This window comes from Macrobrachium nipponense, chromosome 32, assembly GCF_015104395.2.
Source record: "Macrobrachium nipponense isolate FS-2020 chromosome 32, ASM1510439v2, whole genome shotgun sequence".
In the NCBI taxonomy this organism is placed as follows: Eukaryota; Metazoa; Arthropoda; class Malacostraca; order Decapoda; family Palaemonidae; genus Macrobrachium; species Macrobrachium nipponense.
The window spans coordinates 28,013,039-28,033,887 of NC_061094.1; the positions used below are offsets into that span (position 1 = coordinate 28,013,039).

General features: G+C 39.3%; 1 protein-coding gene across 1 annotated transcript in view; it reads right to left on the reverse strand.

Moving 5' to 3' along the window:
- LOC135207289 (activating signal cointegrator 1 complex subunit 3-like) overlaps positions 1-20,849 on the reverse strand; it is a 669,776-nt gene that overhangs the window by 409,329 nt on the left and 239,598 nt on the right. Inside the window, 6 exon segments of the mRNA XM_064238959.1 lie at positions 5,986-6,078; positions 6,694-6,918; positions 7,699-7,804; positions 9,952-10,056; positions 10,058-10,097; positions 10,100-10,169. Of these exon segments, the coding sequence (XP_064095029.1) occupies positions 5,986-6,078; positions 6,694-6,918; positions 7,699-7,804; positions 9,952-10,056; positions 10,058-10,097; positions 10,100-10,169 (639 nt within the window).

A 20,849-nucleotide genomic window follows, 5' to 3' on the forward strand; every position in this document is an offset into this window, starting at 1 on the left:
TTAAGAGTTCATTTCTGGCTCTTTTTTTTTTGTCATTGCCTGAAGTTTAGTATGCAAACCATCAGAAATGAAAAAAAATATCATTATCATATATGAATAATGCAATATATGGCAGCAAAAAAAAAATTCATACATAATAGTATTCAAAATCGCAGCTGTGCGAAAAAGCGAAAAACGGGTAAAGCTAACAAGTTATTTTTTTTCATTGTATTGTACACTAAATTGCAATCATTTTGATATATGACACATTGTAAAACGATGAAAGCAACATAGAAAGAATATTATCACAATATGATGCATGAATTTGTAACGAGTGGACGTAAAAAAATGTTTTTTTTTTTTAAATTCACCATAAATCTAAATATTGTTCTAGAGACTTCCAATTTGTTTCAAGATGAAGATAAATGATTGAATATTACTATAATGTAAGAGTTTTAGCTTACAATTGCAGTTTTCGACCATTTCGGAGCGTTAAAGTTGACCAAATGTCGAAATTTATATAATATATTTATTTATATGCAAATATTGCAAAAATGAGAAAAGCTACAACCTTCAAATATTTTTATTTGTATTCTTCATGAATTTGCGCACATTTTCATATATGAAACTCTATAAAACACCTAATATGAAAAGGAGCAAATATTAGGAGAATGCGACGTACGCATTTCGGAGATTTGCGGCCGCAAATCGGTGCGCAGAGGGGAGGGGAAAAAAAAGTTTTTTTTTTAAATTCACTATAAATCTAAATATTGTGATATGAGACTTCAAATTTGTTTCAAATGAAGATAAAGACTGTACAGGCAGCCCGCGGTTAACGGCGCAATCACTCAACGGCGAATCGGTTTTACGGCGGTCGTCAAAAATATTCATTAAAAAAAACACTGTATGTTCCGGTCCACTCTGTTGGGTGGACTAACATCTTTCCACTGGATACCAGGACTCCGATCAGGGAGGAGCCCTAGTAAGGTGGGAAAGGGCGAGAAGACATACAGGCTCGAGCTAGCCCGGAGCGACAAGGTAGCAACGGAGGGGGGGAAAGGCCAGTACCCCCACTACGTACCACCCGGCCGGACGAGAAGCGGAGAGGTCGAGACCAGTCTGGGTCTGTCCCGACTCCCCGCCCCTCCGTCTGAGGGGAGAGAGGGAGGCAGGCTCGGGTATGCGGAGCAAGAGCATAGGGGCAGACCGACCCACCCCCGCCCGACTCTATGGAAGAGCGGGAGGGGGGGAAGGGTGACTGGACAGGCGGTACTGGATGACCCGTGATCACGTAGTGACCACGAGGCGGTAAGACCAAAATACGACAACTAAGCCTAGGACAACCAACAAAATGATCAGAGAGATGCTATCGGGAAGCAACTGAACTGAAAAGCGGAAGCATATAGGCCCACTGGGCCAAAACCAACTAATCAGAGAGATGCTATGGGGAAGCAACCGAACGATGAGCGGTAGAATAGGCTCAATGAGCCAGGACCTAGGCTAAGCCAGACGCCTAACTAACCTAACTATAACAAAATACATATTATAGATAAATAAAAATGAAGAAAGAAAGTAATATAGCAGGAGAAAAAATCCAGGAGTGTACGACCAACCCGAAGGCAAGTCTAACCACTCAAAGCTAGTCAGAGGCCGATACTAAGAACCTGGACTAGGGTCTGGATAGAAGAAGCCTACATAAGGTAAAATACATGCATGCATGAAAAACCTGAGTAGACTGTACCCTACATAAAGCGGATAATAATATAGAGCGTACATAAATAAGGGGATGTTCTAGGTATGGGAGACCAAGAACGAACCCACCACGAGGCAGAACCATGCTGCCATGCTTCCGACCCGAGACCGTATTTATACCTAAAAAAACGGCAAATACTGTCTCAGGGCCGGAAAAAACCAACTAACCGTAAATACTGAGTACTTAACTTAGCTGCTGCGATAGCTGCACGCTCCATTATAGATAATCCAAAGAAAGGGCACAAAAAACACAGAGAGAAAAATAACACGTGTGACTCGTGTGCGCTAACTGAAAAGGATGGCCACCAGAGGCGCAGCAGTCGGCAGCATGGGATGGAGTAGTAGTAGTACGAGCTGCTCACTCTGTGGGACGGCTCCCCTCTTGGAGGGTTTTTGTAGTGGGAGATTTCTATTGGCATTTGGCTCGTGGTAGTGGTCTCACTCGCTAGTGTTCATACCGACACCCTCCTGGAGGGTGAGCGAGTCAGTTACACTGACCTTTTTCTTTATTTTATTTATTCTCTGGTATGTGTTAGTACATTTACCCTAGAAATAATAGATTAAAGGATATTTCGCTGGCGACACGAGCCAATCGCCCAGAAATAGATTTTTCCTTACGTCAAAATCCCTTTTACTTTTAAAGGTATCTGTTTACGGCACAAATTTCAGTTAACAGCGCCGCTAGCGCCGTTGTCTAACGAGTCATACATATGTAGAAACTGCCGTTCAGACCATAAAGGTTATGCAAATTATATTAACAAATTTTATGGACAGTTATTACGTAGGTATTAGGGTAAAATAGATGCCTCTGACGCTGTTCTATGCCGAAAATATCGAGAATTTAGCTATGGATGTGTCGATTCATAAATGTTCATGCTTTTGTTTAAAATGTGTATGAAAATGTATTACGTGAAAGGCATTTTTATTTCTGTACAGAAATATGATACAAAGGCAGCTTTTGAAACTGCCTTCACGTTATCAAATACGATGTTTTTTTCATGTTCTTTCTTGTAAGCCGCCGCCTGCCGCTCTTCCGAAAATATCGATTTAAAAAAAGTGCAAATTAGCGATCGATGTGTCGATTTTATAAATGTTTATGCTTTTATGTTTAAAATGTGTATGAAAATGTAATACGAATAGGGTATTTTTATTTCTGTGCAGAAATATGATAAAAAGGCAGCTTTTGAAACTCCCCTTCAAGTTATCGACTACGATGTGTCGATTCATAAATGTTCATGCTTTTGTTTAAAATGTGTATGAAAATGTATTACGTGAAAGGCATTTTTATTTTCTGTACAGAAATATGATACAAAGGCAGCTTTTGAAACTGCCCTTCACGTTATCAAATACGATGTTTTTCATGTCTTTCTTGTAAGCCGCCGCCTGCCGCTCTTCCGAAAATATCGATTTAAAAAAAGTGCAAATTAGCGATCGATGTGTCGATTTTATAAATGTTTATGCTTTTATGTTTAAAATGTGTATGAAAATGTACTACGAATAGGGTATTTTTATTTCTGTGCAGAAATATGATAAAAAGAAACTCCCCTTCAAGTTATCGACTACGATGTTTTTTTCAAGTTCGTTCTTGTATGCCGCTGTCTGCCGCTCTTCCGAAAATATCGAGTTAAAAAAAAAAAAAGTGCAAATTTAGCGATCGATGTGTCGATTTTTCAAATGTTTATGCTTTTATGTTTAAAATGTGTATGAAAATATATTGCGTAAAGGTATTTTCATTTTTGTACAGAAAATAAGATACAAATTAAGGCAGCCTTTGTAACTACGCTCCACGTTGTAAGGGGATGGTTTTTCATGTTCGTTCTTGTCCGCCAGTTCCGAAAAATGCATTGTGTTATTTTATTAATTATGCATCTTTTCCATAAATCCTTTAAAAAGTTATACATTATTTCACTGTATCCAAGAATATTGTATGGTATTCTCATATATTGTATTTTAAAATACTACGGCAAACTTAAGCCCGTATTCCGCGGAGCGGCCAATGTTGTGGTTTGAAATCAGCTGATGAATACGAGTCTGTTTCACCATAACGCAATTCTAAGCGAATGCTCTGCTTCTAGTTAGCATAAACGAAAATCTATATACTTGACTTATATGAGACAAAGTTATTTTTCCATATACAGCGTGTTTTTAGGTGGAAATATTTATTGAATATGTCGTTGTGAATGTGAACTACTATTTTTCGTTAACAGATTACGTTGGCGGCATGTTTATTGCGTAAAAAATTACGTGATTCCGTTCGCAATACGTAATCCTTTATATCATCGTAATACGAACTTTACGTTATTTATCTTATATCGGCGTGAAACCAACAGTAAAATGTGTTCTTTCATGCACAGTAGTTTTGATTAAAATGATTTTATCCCAATTTCATCTACAGTTGTGTGTGATGGCAGACGTTTACTGCAGTTTTATCCTAGTTGCCGATGTACGATAATAGTCATTAGCAGCTTGAACAGTTTTCTCAGCTTCAGTTATAACTAGGTTTAAATTTAACGGTATATTTCCCGATTGATCTTTTAATCTATATTGATCTCTGATCTATAGCGAATAAAGTTATTACATTAAGATATCTCAGTTTTATTCTATACATAACGCCATTTTATAACAAATACGGTAATGTTGGCACTGTAGTACGATGATCGAAATACAAGCCAAACAGATGTTATCCAGTTCGGTTGTACTTAGAAAAAAAAAAAAGTAGTTTCTCGTTCGGTTGTTCATGGCTGTACACGTTCACGCAACGAGTATAACGTTAACACCATACTTTCATCATTCTCTTTTGCTGTTATTGAACTTATTTAACTCGAAGATAGATAAGTAGACCAGCGTAATTTGATCGCTCATAAAATTGAACTATCGTAAGACTAATGATCGTAACCTGAACACTACAGCTACCTGTACACTGTATAAACTTTATTATGTCTTTACATACTTTAGACACCCACATGTACTATACAGTAAATTCTATAGTACTATACTGCATAAATATAATTTTTACTTATTGCGCCGTGTGGGATTACAGCGTCTTTGACTGGTCTAGAGTTTCGAAAGAAGGTGTGCGGCGGCCGTAGGCTTTAAAAATCGCTCTGCGTCGAAAATCGCTTGGCGTCGGTGGCCAGGAACGGAACCCCTGCCGCTAACCGAGGGGCCGCCTGTATTAGAGTTTTAGCTTACAATTGCGTTTTTCGAACATTTCGGTAGAGTCAAAGTTGACAGAAGGTTGAAATTTTGGCACTTTTGTTAAGTATATGAAAATATTTCAAAACTGATAAAAGCTACAATCATGAGTATTTTTTGTTGTATTCTACATGAAATTGCGCACATTTTCATATATAATACTTCATGTAACGGCTAATTAAAAATGGTGCAAAAATTATGTCAAAGCGACGAAATAATTCCCGAGATGTGTCACTGATACTTTTTAGTGCGATAAGAAAGAAACTCGCACTTGCGCGCCTGCATAACAATTGTAAACAAAAACAACACCTTGATCCATGAACTCCAAGCATCCCCCAAGGCGGCTGATTCAAAATTTTTCGGCTGGTAGGCCTATAAGTATTTTTTCAGCGAATTTTTAAAAAAAACTTTTGTATGTCGACAAAAATTACGTCCGGTCGGAACCCAAGAGACAAAAAATGTCGACGTAAAATACATCCATTAGGCGTTTAAGGGTTAATGCAAGTAGCTTAGAAAGAGAACAGGTATGTACAAAATATGTAATAAGTTTTTATTTTTAATAAACAAAATATATATGATATTATAGACTTTCATAATGTTGCTGCCATAAAGCCAATAACGTAAATATAACAACCAAATACTTTTGCTGTCAAGTTCATTACAATACTGACATTAAAACACTCATAAACCACAACTAGAAATAACCTACATTCCTGGAAATTTACATAATCATGAGCACACTGGTTACTAAAACTTGCACAATCACTGGAAATAACAAAATTCCCCAAAGGAGAATACAAGCTAAAAAATATGCAAGAAATTAAATTAATACAAGAATGCAGTAAATAACCTTGAAAAATGCAGATAAACTTTGTGAAACATCTTTCTCTTCAGGGCATCAAGTAAATAATGGTGTTTTACATTGTACAAAAAATTATTGATATGAAAATTAACTTAACTGTTTTTCCAGAATTTCTTTCAAGAACACTTTCACAACATACCACAAATATTCAAGAAATCACCATTAGATATATCACTGAGTGAATGAAAATTTCTTACCTGAGGATTCTTTCGCATACGGACATACAAGTCACATTATGTAACTTACCACTCAATGGCTTCATCAACATTAGTTACACTTCCAAGAGCAACCTAAAACAATATCAAGAATGAGAACATTTACAGCCATAATGATGACAGTGATAAAAATGCTATAACGATAGGTGCAAAGGCAGTTCTGATGGCATAGTAATAAACATATAATCATTGGCAACTATACTAAATTATCAAAATATTGTTAACCCAAAGGATAGAAGTAAAATTGTTAAATTTCTTAATCCGATTCTCTTCTATCTACAAGTTTTACAAAAAAATTTAAATTATGCAAGTTTATTCCATATACACTCCTACAACACATGGATCTAACATGGAGATTAATATACCTCGACTGGAATGACTGAGGAAGAAAAAAACCCTTATGGAATAAACTACAAATGTCAATGGTAAAGTACATAGAAAGGAGATGAATAGAATAAAGTACAAAAACATGAATACAATCCTATACACTGCCTAAGAACAGACACCAATGATAATTATATTTTTCTAATACTTATATTAGGATAGTACCAATTGTTTATGTAAATTAAAAATATAAACAACCACTTCATTTATATCATTAAGAGTAAGTGAATTACAAAAGTTACCTTCTTCTGTTTCCATATATAAAAATTAGGAACTTAATACTGATAACATAACCTTTTACCTTACCTCAGCATTCAAATTGTCAGCAAGATGAGCAATGAAAGAACTTTCAATTGGATACTGATTCGTCAGAAGGGACACATAATTTGACAGTTTACTATGAGTCGTGATAATTATACCATGACCACTTTTGTCAAACTGTGGACGACCAGCTCGACCAAAGATCTGTAGAACATCTAAAATGCCCAAATCAACTAAAGTTCCTGATTTGCTGTCATATATATCAGTTCCCTGAAATTTGACAAAGGTGAAAAAGTTTTAGCTTGTACAAAACTCACTATCATACAAATAGAAATACAGTACTATTTCTTTCATTTATAGCAAATATGGAAATCCTTAATTCAAACAAAAGCCCATGTAAAAAAATAACTGAAGGAAATAAAACAGCCGTCCAAAAAACCACATGCCAACAGCAGCAAAAACAATCGTCATCAAATCATTATTAACATTTTTAGTCAGGCTGTCCCCTCTAAAAGGTTAACAGAGCAATGAAACCTCTTCATTTATTTATGAATGGAATAAACTCTGCCTGAATTCAAAACAGCCTAAGATCTTTATTTATATATGCATAAGTGGCTAACGTTACCAAACACCAATTATGTATAAGTTAACGACACATCGAGCAAAATAGCTTAATTATATTATTAGCTTTTCTTCACAAAGAACGTGTCGATACTAAAGATGCCTTATTTTTACATTTCTCTGTGGGTATCAAACAAAGTAAAACAGTACTATCAGTAGACAGAGTGCACTAATCAGGTCAGAATACCATAGGGTTTTAAAACTTATCATGCAAAAAAAAATTATTTTGGACAGCAAAGGGAGCAAGTGTTCCATGCCCACAGGTATAGTGTGTGTTGGGTTTGCAACTGAATTTTACCATGGGGCATATGTAAACTATACCCGTTGGAAACTGTGCTCATCTTCCTTTGAAAATGGCACTAAAAGTTGGAAGTTTGTTATTAAAATTTTATATATATATAAACTACTGTGAAAATACATTCTCCTTACCTTTATAATGACTGCATGAGCAGGAAGATTTACACCCCATGCCAGGGTAGCTGTGCATACTAGAACTTTGATGAACCCTTGACTGAAGAAATTTTCAACCAGATTCCTGTTAAATGGAAAGAATGAAACTACAAATTGATAGATACATATTTTGCACATTTGCATACAACCACAAAAATGAAACTAACCCAATTTTCAAATACTCATACTATTCCTGAACTATGGTAAATATTTACATATAAGATCTAGTATTGTTGTGTTAATAAGACAAAATACCATAATCTACTCATTTCATATTATGCAATTTATTTCAGTGGATAGGCTACACCGCTTATCACAACATTTTGCTTATTATCTACAGTAGTTTGATCTTTAATGCTAGGATATCTTTTTGGAGGTGACGCATGCTGTGGATAAATCTCTTAAAATGAACAATAAGTAGAAAATGGAGACAACTATAGATCATGAGAAAAGCATCTCTGAATAAATCTATTAAACTGAACAATAAGTGTAAAATACAGGTTATCTCCAACCATAAATTATATAAATTACTGCTACTGTAGGGTAGCTTGAATGCTCAATTGTCAGCATACCACAGCATCTTGGTGACTTATATTTTGATATGTACCAGAAAGCCAGATGCCAGATGGATCTCATAAGCTCAGGGAGATCAAAATTTCTCAGGGCAAAATCTTTAAACTTTCCAAAGGCTATAGTAAACTAAATAAATATATACAATTTTTCAACATAAATATATATATATATAGTATATATATATATATATATAAATATATTATATATATATATATGTGTGTGTGGTGTGTCTGTGTCGGTGTGGGTATAGTGGTTCCTTGGCATACAAATTATTTCTTATTTATATTTATATTTACCATTTTACAAAGTAAAATGTTAAAAAAATTTTGTTTCCAACATGGTTGCAGTGGGCAAAGATTGCCAACAAAATCCATTTTATTTACATTTTGCAAGGATAATAATCAAAGGAATTAAAAGTGTGTGTGTATCCAATTATGTCTGTGTGCATGTGAGAGAGAGAGAGAGAGAGAAGAGAGAGAGAGAGAGAGAGAGAGAGAGAGAGAGAGAGAGAAATCAGAATCTAGCAATGTGAAAAAAATCTCTCACGTGTGTATGATATCAACATGTTTTTTACACTTGGATCTTGAGTGTAAGGAGATTAATTATGCGACAACATATCAACTTACTGGTGGTAACTGGCAAATTTAAAATGATAATCCATAAACATGAAGATTTTATATGTAAAGAATGCAAATAAGAAAAGGAAAGAGAGATCAAATAACCTTCCACAAGAAAAGTCATTAATCAAACAATCCAAGGCGCGCAGAGGCTGAATGTGGCATCAATGTGTTTCACAATGTGGGGATGAGTTACTTTTACGGCGCTAAAAAATTGTAAAAACTAAGTCACTCGATAGGTATTTTACCCTAACAAAAAGTGATTTGGGCAAATTGAGTGTAAGTGAAAGAAACAGGTGAAATATGGTGAAAGATGATAATCATCTGATCGCAGCTGGGAAGTCAGTGGGGAGCAGACCCCCATCTCCCACCCAATAACCCACTACCATCCCCTCCCTCTCCTCTCTACTGTCTCACTCAGGTCAGTCCCAAGGCAAGACACTTAATTTTTTATTGTTAATGTATTGAATGTATTGCATTCAATTTTTTTTTTATTGTATCATTATGATAAATTTACTGTGAAATTCTTTTTATTTTATGTGAATTATTACTCCTTTTTACATACAAAAAGTAATGCTTTTACTGTCTCTTCTCTCTCCTCAACAGTATAAATGCTCCCTCCCTTTAGCTCGGGTCAGCTGTGCATCACCATAGTAACATACAATTTTGTTTCTATTTTTTCGTTGGAGTTTTATTGTGAATTACTTTATTCTTTTATTTATTTCTTTTGTTCTATTATTTCAATTGTTGAATAAGGTTATCATTTAACTATATATTGTGCTTGAGCTCAAAATTACTGTATTAAAGTGGGTACAAAGGTGGGTATGGGGGGAAATTCATGAGTAGGACTTATTAATTTGGAATGAATCAAATTCGTATACCGAGGAGCCACTATTTATAAAAACATACAAATTAGAGAAAAAGACTCGGGTATTAAAATGATAGATCTATTTTCGATTTGATTTTATTAATACCCAGATTTTCATCTGATCTCAACAGTATCAAGAGACATGCAACAAATATTAAACACTGTTCCACTTACCTATCTGAGCGCAAAAGTCCAGCATGGTGAACACCCCAAACCTGAATCAAAAGTTCTAACAGCTTTTTATTCCTTGACTTGCTAATTCTTTTCGAGCCCGAGAGACTCAGGGCCTTCATCTGGCAAGAAGTTCTTTGTCCTTCCATTTCCTGAGCAAGCTTTATCAGGTTCTCAGCAGTTCGTAAAGTACCATTACGAGCATGGACAAACACCATTACCTAAAGGAAGCAAAACATGAACACAATATAGTAAACATAAATGCAAAATCTATAAACGTACAAATAAACATATTTGTATAGTACACAGTAATGTGTATAAATTAAAGCAATTTAAACCATGCATTCAAATTCCATCTGTGTCCAATAAACCTAAAAGAATCGATGTCATTGACTAGTATGGAAGCCAACTGCACATTAAGGGACAATAAATGCTGCTGCATGCTATATGCCTACCCAAAATAAGGGGATATGATCGTTGCATCTACTGAAACGTAAACACCCACAAGGCCAACAGCTATCTCTACCCTATAATAAGGCAACGACCCAAACTCCAACGTAACAACTGGCAAAGACTTAAAAATAAAATTTTGACTCCCTATGTACATAGTGAACTTGCATTGCTTAGTCTTAAAGAGTTTCACCATAGGCTTCTTGCTGTGCCATCCCAAGGTATCATCTTATTGTTGGATGTGGAGTCTCTCTTAACCAAAGTGCCCATAGATGAAACAATATGTATTGTTGGATGTGGAGAGTCTCTTAACCAAAGTGCCCATAGATGAAACAACATGGATTATCCTTGATGGACTCAACAGAGATGATTCTACCCCAACACTGAATATCCCAGCGGCATCCCTATGGTGCTTGCTCAAGATCTGCACTATGGAGGCCAACTGTCATTGATCAAGGGCAAATGCAGAAGCAGATTGACTGATTAGCCATAGTTTAACACTTTGATGTGATGGATGCCAGCTTTTGCATGGAAGTTGTTGGGCATCATGTCTTAAACAACAAGAACCCCAGACCAGTTGTATACACTGGGTTCATCGAAGACATCTTTGGAAATCCATGTCACCAGTACTCCCAAGGGTTTCACACAGGTGCACTATAAGCCAAATGACATTAGGTTCTGTCTCAGCAGCAATAGTGAATGAACAAAAACTTCAAATCCTTGGGCTCAAACACATTACCCAAATCCTGGTGAATAATGGGTACCTCTACTATTATTTGACGAGAAATGCAATTGACAGGTGGTAATGTCAGGAGACCACTAACTACAAGAAAGACAAGGCAACCCATGTGAAGCTCAGTGATGAGAGAGAGAGAGAGAGAGAGAGAGAGAGAGAGAGAGAGAGAGAGCAGAGAGAGAGAGAATTAATATCTTTATAATTCAATATAATTTAATCATATTAAACTTAAGGGGGCTGACCGGCTAATGCCATTTTTAAGGACAGGACTTTGATATTCATACCACTTAATAAGGTCACTTGGGACATCTCCAAACCGCATATGATTTTCGCCTCTGACCTTCGGTTTTGTGACGCCAGGGCTATTTATCCCGAAAATAACCATTTTTCAAATTCTATCTCCTCCTTGATATTTAATATTAAGACCTAGGATTACTACCATATATAGACCTGATGTAGACCTCCATCGAATGGAGAGTTTTTTTTCTAATAGTCATTTTTTTGCTAGATATGAATTTTTTCAATATGGTAAAAAAATAAACCATATAAATCAGGAGAGAAAAATTTATAAAAAAGACAAACAAAAAATTGGAAAAAAGGGCTTCATTTGATTATTCTATAATGTCTTTCTGAGTTATATACCACATTCCAATGTTATAGCTTTAAAACTAAGTGAGAAGATAGATTTTGAAGGTCAATAAGTATAGTTTTGAGATATGGGCATTCAAAGTTTTCCTTCGTATCTCTATAAAGACAATGTTAATAAATAATGATTATTATGAAGGTATATTTTTTTTTGTGTATTAAACCAAAACTATTTTATTTATCAATAATTTAATAATAAATGATGATCCCTTTGCTCATATATCGTAGCCTGGGGCACTGCTTGAGGCAAGTGGGGCACTCTTCCAAAGCAACTCTCTCTCTCTCCCCCTTCACTAACTCGGCTTATTACAGAGAATTTTCTTCTTCTGTATATTAGCTAGATGTTTTCCTTGTATTTTCCTCTTTGGCATGATGAAATTCTTGCCGAAACAAAGATAAACAAAAGTAAATGCAAGAGAATGTCAGAGGTGAAACTCGAAGGTGTATTCTCTTTTTACAAAAACATTTTAATAAATCATGATTATTACGAATATCATATTCCATTTTGGGTATTAAAAAACCAAAACCTATGTTATTTATCATAAATGAAGATCTCTTTGCTCAAAGATCGTAGCCCCTTGGGCATAGTGTGACGTGTGCTGTCAGGCCAGATGGGGGCGTTACTATGCAACCCTCCCCTCTCTCTTTACTAACTACGCGTATATTATGATATTCTGTAATAATACTTGAGCAATTTTTTCTTCTATTGTATGTTAGCGAGATGTTTTCCTTGTCTTTTCCTCATTGGCATGATGAAATTCTTGCTGAAACATACAAAAACATACGTAAAAGCAAGCGAATGTCAGAGGTGAAATCGAACGTGTAGACTAATTGAAGTTTGTGATCGGACTGAATCATGGTTGGAAAGCTGACTGAACTGAAGTCTCCCTTCTCGACTCAGGGAATGTCTACAGATGCCATTTCTCCCAATTTCTTTGACAATAATTATCAAAATTTATGATAATAGAAGAAATATTGCATTTTCTTGTACGGATCAATGTTTTTAAGCTTATTAAGCTTATTGAGTTACGTTAACTAATTACCCTGTAGCTACGAAAGAAAGAGGAATTTTAACGAAATATTTCGTATACGTATTCTCAATTGCCATATGAAGCTCCATGAATTTTTTTCATGACTGCATTTCTCCCCTATACCCCCATATATAAGGGTAAGTAACATCAAAATACACTAATTAGTGAATATTTTTACAGATAAAAAAAAAATCCGCAAATTGCCGAAATTATCACACAAATAATTCATATATAGGCTCAACAAAAAAATCCACTAATAAGCAAGTCCGCGAATCTTGAGAATGCGAATACAGGGGGGGTGACTGTAAATGTTAGAAAAGGGAAACTTTGGTATTTGAACTTTGTAAATAGCCAGTTATAAGCATTGTGAAAGGGGGTCATCAAGTACATCTTTGTGAATTTTAGCTATTTGGGGATGTTTGTGGTCAGTATCCCCACCGAATACCTGGGATTGACTGTACTCCTGAAGGACAATGATGCTGGACCTGTCTTCACTTTAGTTACTTATTATTCAGTCGTTGTGTATTCTTTTCCAATAGAAGAATCACAATCAGTGACCATTCACCTCTTCATTCATGAAAGAAGGGTAATCATAGAGGAGTTATGGGTGGAATGCAGTAACACAGGGTAATTATCAGAGATGAAAAAGACTACAGCTAGTTGTCGACTTACGACCTATGCGGAGTCTGACTGATCGACTTTACAACCATCCACAACTAAAATGACTGGGAAGTGACTTGAGCAAGAAAGAATGGTGTCCAGCTGAACATACCACAGTTTTTCCCAGTTCCCACCTCTCCACACACGCATTTTACTGTTACTTACACACTGATAAAAGATAAGTAACCGTAACTAACGGTAAAGCTCGTACTATGCTGATAAAAGATAAGTAATGTAACTAACGGTAAAGCTCGTACTATGATGAAATCAAGTGAAAATACTAAATGGAATCACGTAATATTTTTCCACAATAAACATGCCCACAACGCAATCTATTAAAAAAAAATCATATAGTTCATGAGACGTATAAATACATATTTTGACTTAAAAAGGGATTTTGACAAAGGAAAAATCTATTTCTGGGGGAAGACCTTTGTTGCCCGGTGTAAATCGCTGTAGCTCATTTTTCAAGTATAAATATATATCCTAAATATACCAGAGAAAAACTAGCATGGTATGCTGAAGTTACTACCCTCAGTGTGAGCACCCAAAGGGCGTTGGGCATAAGTAAAGGGGCGAAGTGGAAGCCACTATTCACAGGCCTTCTGCCAATTAGAGGATTACTTTCCAAAATCCCTCTCTTAGAGAGAGCTGTTGCAACAGCCACTCCTCCCTCCTCGCTCCTGCTACAACTACTACTACCCAACTAGCGCGTCATCTAGCATTCCTGGACTAGACAATCTAGCTTGGATTGGTTAAGGGTGGAAAATTTAATTAGAAGGGATGGGTTCACCGGGCGACACAGGTCTTCCCCCAGAAATAGATTTTTCTTTCGTCAAAATCCCTTTCTGTGTTCGACCTGGTGTTCGCTGGTGAAAAAAAGTATCAGAGAATTCCCATCCAAGCTTACAGATACCAAACCAGAGTATAAAGAAGGAGTTAACGAAACCTAAGGTTCATTTAAAAATTAAATTTACTCATTTGCTAATTCCACTAGGACTTAAACTATGACTTAGAACTAGTAACATATGACAATATAATAGACTCAAGAATGGGTATCCAGAGCAAAAACTAGGGCATTTACAGATAGGTCCATAAAAACAATTATGGCCTCAACATTATGTATACATGATCCAGTGGACAGATGACAACTAAACCCTCTCGACCCGGAGGAGAGAGGTTCAGTGGGGAATACAAGCGAGGCAGGCAGGCAGGAAGGAGAGAGTATTTAAGGAAAAAGGTGACAGTCTAAGGAAAGAATTGACAAGGTTCATCAATCAGGGGAGAATATGTTCCCTGCAGCAACTGCTGGGAATGAATTTAAGGGCCTCTAGATTCTTGAGATAGTGGCGCTTAATGCTGCTGAAGGTTTCCAACCCGTAAATTTCTTCATGTATTCTAAAATTCATATTGTGAAAGAAATTAATAGAGGTAGCCCCTGCTCGGATGCCATGGACGTGTGGAACTGAATCCGGGTTGGACTGTTTAATAAAGTAGAGTATTGTTGTCTAATACCTCTAAGAGAAATTGTACGCCTTTCTCTTTAATGCAAAGGGGGGGCTGAAGATTTTCCAGAAGTTCTGGCTAAGAAGGATTTATGGGTAGCGACAGGGCACAATGATGTGTCCTGTGCTAAGGGTATGATTTTCCATGGAGTCCACCTGTTTTGTGGGTCTCCTCATTCTTAGCTAAGAACCTCCGGTCTGGGGATAGTAATACTACCCCCAACGGGAGGATTCTATATGTCTGGATTCCTAGAGAGAGCCAAAAGCTCAGATATTCTGGCACCTGAGGCCATGGCCATCAGGATTAAAGTTTTCCTAAACAGGGTTATACAAGAGCATGACTAATTATTAGTGTCTGAGAGGCTAACTTAAGTACGTCATTCAAAAAACCAAGAGACTGTATGAGGGTGGTCTAATTTAGGTCTCAGGCGGGACACATGCTCGTGGAATTGAGGTCAAGTATGAATCTGACAAGTTCATATTAAAGCCAATCTGGAAAAATTTTCCTTAAGGCTGACTTGATTGTTGTATGGTAATAGCAGCCAGGCCTTTCTCAAATAGAGTTCTAAAGAACGAGATTGCCAGATTCGTAGTCATTTCATGAGCAGCCGAGTCTTTTAGAAATTTGGCCAATTTCTTTACTGCTGAATCATATTGTCTGAGCGTTGGCTCTCTTTTATCTGATTCTATGAATAAGATATTTCGTGGATTAATACTAGCATCCTTTTGAGTTGAAAACTTCATGAAGTCCATAAAGTTAGGGCATTCAGAATTCTCGAGGAAGCTAACACAGTCTGAGTTTGTACTGTCTGTGTCAGCTCTGGACGAGGGATCCATCTGGGTCGGAGCTTCAATTCTAGAAGAAGCGGAAACCAGTTACTCTTTGGCCAGTTGGGTGCCACTAGTCATACTTGTCCTGTGAAAGATCTTAGCTTGTGCAGGACCTTCATCAGAAGATTCACCGGTGGAAATAGGTAAATCTTCTGCCAATTGCTCCAATTTATGGGCATTGCATCTGTGGCATAAGTTAGAGGGTCCAGGTTGGTTGCCACGTAACATGGTAGTTTGTGGGCAGATTCTATGGCGAATAGGTCTACTTGAAGGTCTGGGCTTTGATTGCAAATCCACCAGAATGACTTCTTGTCCAGGGGCCACTCCGATCCCAACAGAGTTGTCCTGGAAAGTGCGTCTGCGATAAAACTTTTTTTACTCCTGCCATGTGAGTTGCTGACAGGCGCCGATGATTTTTCGTTGCCAATGAGAATATCGCAATTAATACGTAATTTAGTTTGCTTGACCTAGAGGCCCTCTCGTTTATGCAGCGTACCACCACTAGGCTGACCCGAGGCTACTCTCACCTGATTGTTCCTGGCCGGAGCCAGTCGTTTTCCAGGTTCCGACTTTTCGTCCATGGACGAAGCAGCTGCCTGAGATTGATATTGGCTCTCTCTCTCTCCAGACTCGATTGATGTCCTTTAAACTGGCTTTTAATACTGACGCGAAACTCCAGCGAACCTAGGATTCTCTCTTGGGTATGCGAGACATCATCTTGTTCTTGAGGAACTGTTTCATAGCTGCTGCTACCTCCTTGGCCTTCTTGGGTGGAAGAGATAGCTTGTGTCTCATTAGGTCCCATTGGATCCCCAGCCTTTGGAAGCGGGAAGCCGGAACAAGCCAAGATTTTTCCCTGTTTATCTGGAAGCCCAGAAATTTCAAGAATTTTATCACTCTGGCTGATGATTTGCGGCATTCTTTGACGCTGGCTAACTCTTCTTTTGTCAGAGTCCTTCCTTGGACGTCCTTGAAACTTTAGTCGTTTCACTCTTTTTATGGCCTTCTTCTGTAGATCTTTGGTATAGTCTATAAGGTCCGCCGCTGGTATCTGATAAAAATTTTTATTGGTGGATGGGCCCTTTCTCCCATTTCCACCTCAGACCTTTTGAGACTATACTGTGGGCCCATGGACTGAAGGTCCAATGATCCCGGAAGAGATAATCTCCCTCCTACCAGCGGACTCTCACTGACTGGCTGCAGGTCTGTTACCTCTATCTCCTTGGAAGCCTATACCCCTTGGTCCGCCTCGTAGCCGGGAGCCACCTCTGGCCCTATTACTTCTCTTATGCCTGTTTGTGGCTGCGAAATAGATCCACTGCTTCATAGCGGGGTTAAAGGGTGGGGAGGTCATTATATGTGGGCTGGCTGAGTTTGTCGTAAACAAACTGTTGTTGCATATGAGCCTTAGATGTCGAAGGCTTACCGACTTTTTAGAAACCGAGACCGCTTGTACGACCGTTAGAGGACGGGAGGCCTGGTAAGGATTGAATCTGCTTGGGCCTCTTCTTGTCTGGTTTTTGTTGTCCGGGGGTCTCAAATTTCCATTTGAAGGGGAGTCCCCAACGGACCCAGGGGCTCTGGTTGGCTCTGGTCCTTCTCGAGAGACGTTGTTAACCTCGTCTTCCGGGAAAGGCTTTTCTCCCCATTATTGAGGCGGATTGTTTTATCAGCCTATTAGGTTCGTGCCTTATCGAGGCACTCGCCAGGCCATATTTCTTACAAGCTCATCTTGCCATCGTAAAGTCGTAGAGATCCGAATGGAAAAGTCTGTATTAGACCTTTCTGTCAGGAACCGGAACACCTCTGTTCGTCAAGGTAAGTGGAGACTACCAACTCCACCGTAGTGACGGAGCTGATAGATCTTCCTAGACTTGATTTTGTTTCAAATTACGCCTTGATTAAATGGGCCGGAATTTTTAGGCAGTTGCTCGGAAAAATAGAGTGGAAGCGCAGTCCGGGTCAAGTTTATGTGCTGTAAACGTGGCCGGAGCGTTGTTCCAACTCCCCACCTGCGGGGAAGAGAAGAGAGGTAGCCTCTGTCTCCTTTAGTACTGGTAGGGGTTTGCTTCTGCTGCCGCTTGTAGGGTTAGTTCCGCTACCCTGTCTGTACAGGGTGACGGAACGTTGGCTGGGGTCACAAACATGGTGTAGGTACCCTTGTGTGGCGTCAACTCAGTGTTGACGCAATCCCAGCAGGAGAGGGTGCGAACCCAATAGCTTGGCTTGGTCCCTAGGGAAGATTCCTGTCTCCTTCTGGACCTTGCCTGTTCTGACTAACACGTGTTCCACTAGTCTGACAAATCCAGGAAAAGAAATTTGCAGACCCTCCGGGAAGAGCTCAACGTCCTCCAATGGACGGGTTCCGCACCCTTCAATTGATAACTTCCCATCCAAGAATGGGGCATGTAAAGCTAACCGCCACGGGTTATTCTTGTCGAATGGCGGTAGTTTTGATGCATCCGGTACTGACAAGGCCAGCGCCGGGGATCCGGAGTGGAGAAATCCGGTCAGCATATCGTCTAGGGGCCTGATCCTCTTGGCCAGAGATGTTATTGCCTGGCTAAGGTGTCAGAGCCCGAGGCGAGTCGTAACGACTCAAACCTTTCATCATCCGTTTCCCTAACCTTCAACATTGGAAGGTTAGCGAGGGTCTCATGGTTTGAATCCAACTCTGTCGCCTTGGATCTGGCGGACTTGGTTCTCGACCCTTGGGGGGAGAGAGAGAGAGAGAGAGAGAGAGAGAGAGAGAGAGAGAGAGAGAGAGAGAGAGAGAGAGAGAGAGAGGAGAATCCTTGGCAGCAGGCAACTTAACAAACTAAGTCGACGGCCGAAGGGCCGGAGATGACTCAGTCGCCGCTGACGGAGCTGTTTAGATCCCTTCGGGAGGGAACTTCCCCAAAGCTTAGCCTACTCAAAGTCGCATATCTCAGTCATAAGTAACGCCGGCGGAACGGGCTGAAGCGGTCGGATCAAGGGGTAGATAATTCCTCTATCTGAACCTGCCGCCTCTATTGGGGGGGGAGCGTCGCTCCTAGCCCGAACCCGTAGCCGGGGAGGACAACTGGGGAGAGAGACCACCAAGCGGGGGAAGCTGTGTAAATGTACCATCCAGAGCGATGTCCGCCGGCTGTGTGGTACTGCTATAAGGCCGGCGGAGCTATCCACTCGGAGACATAAGGGATTACGTATAATATCAGTAAACCCACCACTCCCACTACTCTCTTCCCCCTTTTAGTGAAAACTCGAGCGGTCGTTCATCGATAAGACTACTAGCACTGCTCTGCTAGTTATAGCGTATGGCAAAGCCGAGCTAGGAAGTGGGGGAAGGTGGGGGTGGTATGTGGGGTGGTCGGTTGATCATCTGGCCACCAACCCGATCAGAGATGGTCACCTATTGAAAGCTGTGAAGTCTACTACAGCAGGGGTAGTAGGCCGACTGGGCCTATGACCCATCGTGATTGGTACAGCGACCGATCGGTGATCGCTCAGAACTGGGAGGACATGGTCCTACTTTGTACTAAAGAAGGCTAGGCCAAGACGATACACAAGCCAGACCATTTAATGTACCGCAGTACAATAGACAATATATAAAAATATATACAGTAATACCTTGGGTTACAAATTTAATCCATTCCAGAACCTGCTTCGTAACCTAAAAAATTCGTAACCTAAATGGATTTTCCCATAAGAATGTTATTAAAAGCAAATAATGCGTTCCACCCGACCATGAATGACCATTTTCAATTCATAGTTTTCCATTTATTTTGTTCACTAAGGTTGAAAATTCGTGTAGGAATTACATAAAATTATAAAATTGAAGAATGAAATTAAATATACACACTAGATTTAATATGCATGCACAGTAAAACCTGAACTTTACCTTTGGCGAGTGTGGCTGCTGGCTTGACGGAGATGGGAGGAGGGGAAGGGTGAGGAGGAGAGGGTTAGGGCTTGGGGATGGGGGGGAAATCTCCCTCCGTGAACACTTCTGGAAGACTTTCTGGTTCTTTCTCTAGAGAGCACCGTTCACTACGATCACTAATTTTACGCTTACGCAACACTGTGTCGTCTTTCACAATTTTGAAAAAATATTTTTCTATGGAGGCTTGCTTTTGCCTGTTCTTTAAAATTTCATAGAAATGACCTACCCCATTATCAATAAACAAATTTGTTGCATGCCCTGACGCAGCCTTATTCGGGTGATTTATCTCGATAAAACTTTTCACAATTTCCCAGTGTTTCAAAAAATCCTTGATCTCGCTCGAAGGAAGCGACTGTGCAGCATCTTCCCTCTCCTCCTCAGATGAGATCTCCTCCGTTACCTGTCTCTGTTGCTCCTTGTGCAGCTCCAACAGCTCGTCGGTCGTCAGCTGCGGTCCATGCTCAGTCAGGAGGTCCTCGATGTCGTCCGTGTCAACCTCCAGCCCCATGGCCTTGCCCAAGGATACAACTCCTCTTCAACTGCCCCCTCCTCGACGGGTTCGAACCCCTCAAAATCTCGTTCAGCAACGCAGTCGGGCCACAGTTTCTTCCATGCAGAATTGAGGGTTCTCCTGGTGATTCCCTGCCAGGCGTTTATTCAATCAGATTGAGGGACAGTTGATAAATAGAGTATAGAGATCCTTCCAAAACGCTCCTGAGGGGTAAGGTTGGTGCCTTCCGTCATCTCAAAGCAGCGCTGGAACATAACCTTCGTGTACAATTTCTTGAAATTGGCGATAACTTGCTGGTCCATGGGCTGGAGTATTGGAGTGGTGTTGGGGGGCAGGAACTTGACTTCAATAAACTTGAATTCGTCCAGTAAGTCCTCTTCAACGGATGGAGGATGGGCAGGAGCATTGTCCATCACAAGTAAGGCTTTGAATGGGAGGTCCTTCTCCGGAGGTACTTCTTCCCCTTGGGACCAAAAACCTCGTTCATCCACTCGACGAACAAGATCCTCGTCACCCAAGCCTTGGTATTAGACTGCCACATAACGTGCAACAGCTTCTTCTGCAAGTTGTTTTTCTTAAAGGTTCGTGGATTCTCCGAGGGATACAC